This window comes from Labeo rohita, unplaced genomic scaffold (genome assembly GCF_022985175.1).
Source record: "Labeo rohita strain BAU-BD-2019 unplaced genomic scaffold, IGBB_LRoh.1.0 scaffold_899, whole genome shotgun sequence".
NCBI classification, from domain to species: Eukaryota; Metazoa; Chordata; class Actinopteri; order Cypriniformes; family Cyprinidae; genus Labeo; species Labeo rohita.
In genome coordinates, this window is record NW_026129853.1 from 1 (window position 1) to 6,502 (window position 6,502).

The 6,502-nt window shown below is 33.7% G+C and overlaps 1 protein-coding gene across 1 annotated transcript; it reads right to left on the reverse strand.

Moving 5' to 3' along the window:
• Positions 1-25: 25 nt before the first annotated feature.
• Positions 26-5,699, reverse strand: LOC127162333 (uncharacterized; the record flags this gene model as incomplete). Its single annotated transcript, XM_051105126.1, has 14 exons — positions 5,586-5,699; positions 5,158-5,405; positions 5,025-5,081; positions 4,565-4,621; positions 4,117-4,173; positions 3,426-3,494; positions 3,289-3,336; positions 3,062-3,181; positions 2,803-2,973; positions 2,238-2,536; positions 1,812-2,131; positions 1,424-1,599; positions 1,121-1,293; positions 26-240 (listed from the first exon to the last, which is right to left on the reverse strand). Coding segments are annotated over exons 2-14 (1,912 nt in total), but the record flags the coding sequence as incomplete, so codon positions are not given.
• Positions 5,700-6,502: the final 803 nt, after the last annotated feature.

Genomic DNA, 6,502 nt, shown 5'->3' on the forward strand with positions numbered 1-6,502 from the left:
CATTCCACTGAGTCCAATTACTTACCTTCTGCATCTAGAAGGTAGTCCCTCCAGAATGCGACTATGGTGTTTTCCTCTGCCCGCTTGTTACTTCCAGCAGTGGAGTAGCGAATATCGAATAATTGATCAAGGGCATCTGCTGTAAGTGGCTGTGGTGGGCTGCAAAATAGGGGTCTGAAGGCGTCTTTGTGTTGAACAACAGCCTCCAACAGTCCTAGAGTCCCCAGGCCCTCCTTAAGTCTTCAAGAAAAAAAAAATACTTTTGAAATGCTACAAAAAACTGTTGGAAAAGTGTTATAAGCGTCTTTGACAAACAAAAAATATATTCTAATGGGATAAAGAATTTGCTAGTCATTATAAAATGAAAAAATAAATACATAATTCAAGACGGTACAAAATAACACATTAAATATATATTAATTTGCATGTACATTGTGATAAGAGAGACTTTAATTCAGGAACCTTAATTCAACTTGTAATGTACCTATTGCTGAAATAATGACCATCTGACTGTGCATTACTGCACTCAGTTACAACTATGTCCCAAAAAATTATTTCAACCCCAAACAATTTCTCAGGTTTATTTATCTATTAGCTTGATAACCCTAACACTAACTAATGACTGCAGTGATTTGAGAGAACAAGAGCACAAATTTATTGCTGCTAAATTTGGAATGGCATACCACCAATAGCACTCTCCCTCCTAAATACTAAATTGTAAAAGTAGTATGGATAGTATTAAGTAATAAAAAGTAGTAAGAGTTATTTAGAGCTCTGCCTTACTGTTCAAATATGCAGCTGTTATCAAGAAATAGCAGCCTTAAAGGGATAGTTGACACAAAAACAAGTCCTGTATGCATTTCTTTCTTCTGCAGAACACAAAAGATTATAGTCATACTATTGAAGTCAATAGGGACCAACAACTGTCTGGTTACCCACATTCTTCAAAATATCCTCTTTGTGGTCAGCAGAAGAAAGAAAAAAACACACACAGGTCTGGAGGAACTTAAGGGAGATTAAATGATGACAGAATTTTGATTTTTGGTTCAACTATCACTTTAATGGTGCAACTGACCAATTAAAATAGACTATTCTTCATGTAATCATATATCATTCTTACCGTTCAAGTGGACCATGAAGTCTGTTTACGACTTGGAAGAGTAGGATGTCTTGTAAAAGCAGATCTTTGTCTTTTAGGCATTTTACAGCTCGAAGGCATCCTGCATTTGCCAGGTATTCACTCATACACTCTGTTGCCTCACACAACTCCTCCATGGTGGCAGCATGTGAAATCTGATGGAAAAGAATCAGCATTTTAATATATTACTATAGAAATAGTGACATTTTAATTTGATTCAAAAGATTTTAATAAAATCATGAGTAGTTGAGGATACAAATACTTTTATAAATACACAAAAAGTACCTTTTTGATTTTAGCTTGCAAGTCCAAGTCATTCACATCTTCTATGGTGGGTGAGACTTGTCCATTACTGATGCATTCAAACAAAGTGGACGAAAAGAATCCTGGAGATGGTCCCCCATGAACCATGCTGACAGCTATTGCTTTTCCAACAAGATAGTATCTGTCTTCTCTGACAGCTGAAGTGGAAAAGTGACAATTAATATAACAATGTGAAAAGGGTATGATCCACAACAGGATCACTACCAGCTAAAAAAAAAAGATCTATCCTTTAGCATGATTTGACATTTCTGTTTAAATTAACTTGTGCAGTGAAAAATACCATATGGATCAGTGGAAGTACTGAAATTAATTTTTGTGTGATTTACAAAGATCAAATGAAAGTGCGCACCAACAGAGTCAAGAGCAAGGTTTTTGCATCCATCTGGGCCAGCAAGCACTGCAGATTTTTCAATTTCTTCCATGAGCAAGCTAAGGAACTCCCTCCGTGGGCCTCCCAAATCCACAGCCTCTTCAAAATTTCCACATTCATCAGAAAATCGAACAGAAATTCTTCTGAAGGGATCGTACGATTTCCGTCCAAATGCTCTGAATGCACCATCTAGTATATTTTTCCGATTAATGTTGAATCTGCAGCTTAAGTTGTAGTTTATTTCTTTCCCAAGCTCCAAAAGTATATCCTCTGTAGAACAGACAATGTCTTCCACATACCTGAGCCATTAAGTAAACAAGCAATCAAAATAAAGTTTTTATATACAACTAAAAGATCACGTAAAATGACACAAAGCAATAGTCTCAAAATATAATAGCTACTTACATAACTTCAGAATCCTCTTGATGTCCTTGGTCATCTGGCTCAGGTAAATCATTGTCTGGCATTATGTTAATGTAGTTGGTATATATTTCTGGCCCAGGATCCATTATTTCTGAAACAGTTTCACTGTGATTTGAGTACGTTTTCTCTTGAGAAGCAGAATCCATGATTACTAAGTCAACATCACTGTGAATTTCATCTGGATTCATAGATTCCATTATTTCAAGGTCATCTTGAACCTCACTAGTCTCAAATTCATCTGGACTTGGCAAAAGAACTGAATTTTGCTGGTGGAAAATGGCCTGAAAAAATAAATGTAAAAGATTCCAGATTAAAATAAATATAAAAGCATTGGTATCTATGTAAGATGAGGTTGTTTTTTTCCTGTAAATTAACTTGGAAAGATGATACAGCAGCATTGTAGCATTATCTGAAAAGCCTTCATGCGTTCACTGAAAATATTATGGTAACTAATTCAATTCAAGTTGTTTGTATTTCCTAAAGTCCTGAAAAAAAGGGATTTCATTAAGTTGGAATAATCAACATTTTCATATAGGAATTTATTTACCTGTACATCCTCCATGTCCATCCATCGAACATGGATGTTCAATGGGGCAGTCAAGTAATGATCCAGAAGAGTCCCGGGAACTGTGCTGGATATTGATACTGCTGATGTAGCTTCCCTTATGTAAAAATACTCTGTGGCTGAGGAATGTGTTCCCACAAAGTCAAACAGTGCCTAAAAAACAAAAACACAAAAAAAACAAAAAGTTTTGTACAAAAACTAACATAACACTCAACATGATAGAGTCATTCAACAACTTTACCTGTATTTGATCAAATACTTGGAACCGTCTAATTTTCATTGTGCCATCTGGGAAAGTAAATTTCAATGGTATGCCATCAGCTGGTTCTTCATTTGTCCTCATAAGTCTTTCCTCTATTATCTGTGAGACAGACAAATGTTATTTGAAAAAAAACATTGGTGCATGTGCATGAGACTTTAAAAAGAAGCACCTTCCTGAATAGAAGCAAGTTGAAAAATTTAAAGTACCTTAAGGCGCCTCTCTTCATATTGAGATATTTCTTCTGTCAACCGATCCTGCCAATATGTGAATGGGCATCTATTAATAATATTTTGGCTTCCATTTTACACATAAAAACACTTTTGAAGAATGTTAAAAGACATACCTTTTCCTGATCAGCTCTCAGTGATTGTTCATACTCTTGGTCTTGTTGTCGCCTTATAGCTCTCCACTCCTGCAAAGACGTTTTAGACAGTATAAAATGTATAAAATCATAATAATTGTGCAGTAACATCAATTATCTTACATTATCTTTTTCTATAAAATTTGTGCATTGTTACAATAGTTTCCATAAAATTTCCATGTAGCTATGAAACCATTTTGTTAGGAAATTTACGATTTACATCACCTCTAATTCATTTGTTGTTTCAGGTTCAGGTCCTGTGATTGGTTGACTCACAGTGAATAGAAATATACCAATTCTGACTGTCTTTAACTACTGTGAAATTATGCATGAATTAATCAAATAAACCTTTAATATATTATATTTCTTGGAAGTATAACTAACATTTAAGATACATCAAGTATTTTTATTAAAGAACTGTAATAATTTAACTAAAACATGGCAACCAAATAGTGTTGAAAATATGCAAAATTAAAGAAATATATGATTTAATGACTGTTAATAAGATAAGATCATTGGTCATTTAGTGTTTCAGTGAAAGTATAACAATACAAAGGGCTAATATTACAAAATAATATAAACAAAATGCCTAATTAAAATGCAGTTAATGCCTTGATTCATTTCTATTCATTCTGTAAAAAGAAGCAAATGAAAACACTACATTTTAACTTACCTCTGTTGTTTCAGAGTTAGGTCCTGTGAATGGTTGACTCAGAGGCAAGTTGATTGGCTGTAGAGACATGATGAAAATCCCAAAATGAAAATAAATACCCCAATTCTGACTGTCTTTAACTAGTGAAATTATGCATAAATTCATTAAATAAATCAATAATATGCTAATATCATAGCATCTCTTGGAGGTATAACTAACGTTTAAGATACATCAAGTATTTTTATTAAAGAACTGTAATAATTTGAACTAAAACATGGCAATCAAATAGTATTGAAAATATGCAAAATAAAATAATTATATGATTTAATGACTGTCAATAAGATAAGATCAATAATTACAATAAAAAAATAACAATAAAAAGGGCTAATATTACAAAATAATATTACTTTATTTGTTTTTTATTTATTCTGTAAAAAGAAACAACTGAAACAACTACATTTTAAATTACCTCTGTTGTTTCAGAGTTAGGTCCTGTGGATGGTTGACTCAGAGGCAAGTTGATTGGCTGTAGAGACAGAATCATGAAAATCTCACAGTGAATATAAATACACCAATTCTGACTGTCTTTAACTAGTGAAATTATGCATAAATTTATTAAAGAAATCAATAATATATGGCATTTCTTGGAGGTATAACTAACGTTTAAGACACATCAAGTGTTTTTCTTAAAGAATTTTAATAATTTGAACTAAAACATGGCAACTAAAATAGTATTGAAAATATGCAAAATAAAAGAATTATATGATTTAATGATTGTCAATAAAATAAGATCACTGGTCATTTAGTGTTTCAGTAAAAGAATAACAATAAAAAGGGCTAATATTACAAAATAATATTACAATATTACTTTTTTTATTATTTATTCATTCTGTAAAAAGAAGCAATGAAAATACTACATTTTAAATTACCTCTGTTGTTTCAGAGTTAGATCCTGTGGATGGTTGATTTAGAGGCAAGTTGATTGGCTGTAGAGACAGAATCATGAAAATCTCACAGTGATTTTAAATACACCTATTTTAACACTATTAAATTATACTGTACCTGGCCCACTTCAGCACGAGGGACAACATAAAGTCTGCTTTTCCCCACAACCTTCTTCAGATCTCTCACAGAGCTTGCTTGTAGCTTCTTGATTTTTTTCCCCTTGTCTACTTTGGCCAACTCAAAACCCACCAGGTTCAGACTAATCATAGGGAAGCTCTGACAAACGAAATTATTCAAATCTGCCAGGCTCCAGTTCAAATCAATTGTGGACAGTTGGCAATCTGCTACCTCCTTCGCTGGAACACCTTGAAAAATATATTGTAAATAAAATTAGCATTTCTCCTCAGTTCTACAGATACGTTGGCACTGAAAGTGCTAATGTTTTGAAATACACTGACTGTATAATTGAAAAGTATTGTAAACAATTCAAACCATGGTCATATAATACAGTGAACCATGCCATAGCCTAAAAGTGAATGACAAACCTAATCCACTATTTGTGAGGACATGCCGGTCAGAAAGAGATGGAAGTTTCTGAATGTCTGGTCCTGGGAGGAGAAAGAGGCCCACCTGCCAGGATGAACGTCCTCTTCTTGTGGATGTGCCTATCAACAAAGATTGTATTAACAATATTTAATGTCTTTGTTTAGTCATTTCATATATAATTGGTTATTTAAATTTATGATTCCTTCAAATCACTTAAGTAACTTATGTAACGTTTGATGCTCTAGTGGTTAATAAACAAAAGAGCATGTGTCTTGCAGAAGAACACTGCAGCCCTCAAACCTACCCCTTTACAATAATGCAAAAACAACTGTAATTATTGTTGTACAGTGTGACAAAAATGAGTGTGTATCAAACTGCCAAAGTCACGTTATTTTAGTAAACAAGGCTTCGTTACATCATAACTGGTTCGAAACATTAATCATTTTAATGGTTTGCCATATGGGTCCCAACCACATTCCTGAAGGGCCCCCAACACTGCACAGTTTGCACCTCTTTTTTGTCTGACACACCCATTTTAGGTCTTGAAGTCTCTACTAATGAGCTGATGATCTGAATCAGGTGTGTTTGATTAAGAAGATATGGAAAACATGCAGTGCTGGGAGACCTCCAGGAACGTGGTTGGGAACCACTGCCATATAGTATGCAATACTGTTTTTGTTAATTTGTAATTACAAAATTGAAAAACTGCCTGTTAAATTGGCAACTTTTCACAGGCAAGTAATTTTGGGGTGGATGCTATTTACAAGCACAATTTTTCTCCACACCAGTATTATATCTGTATCTGTATCTGTAATTATTATATCTATAATTGTAATATTCTGTATAAACAGAAGAGTATATTCATGAAAACCTGGTTGAATAAAGGGATTCTTTTGGTAGGTCCCTTTTAGTAGAC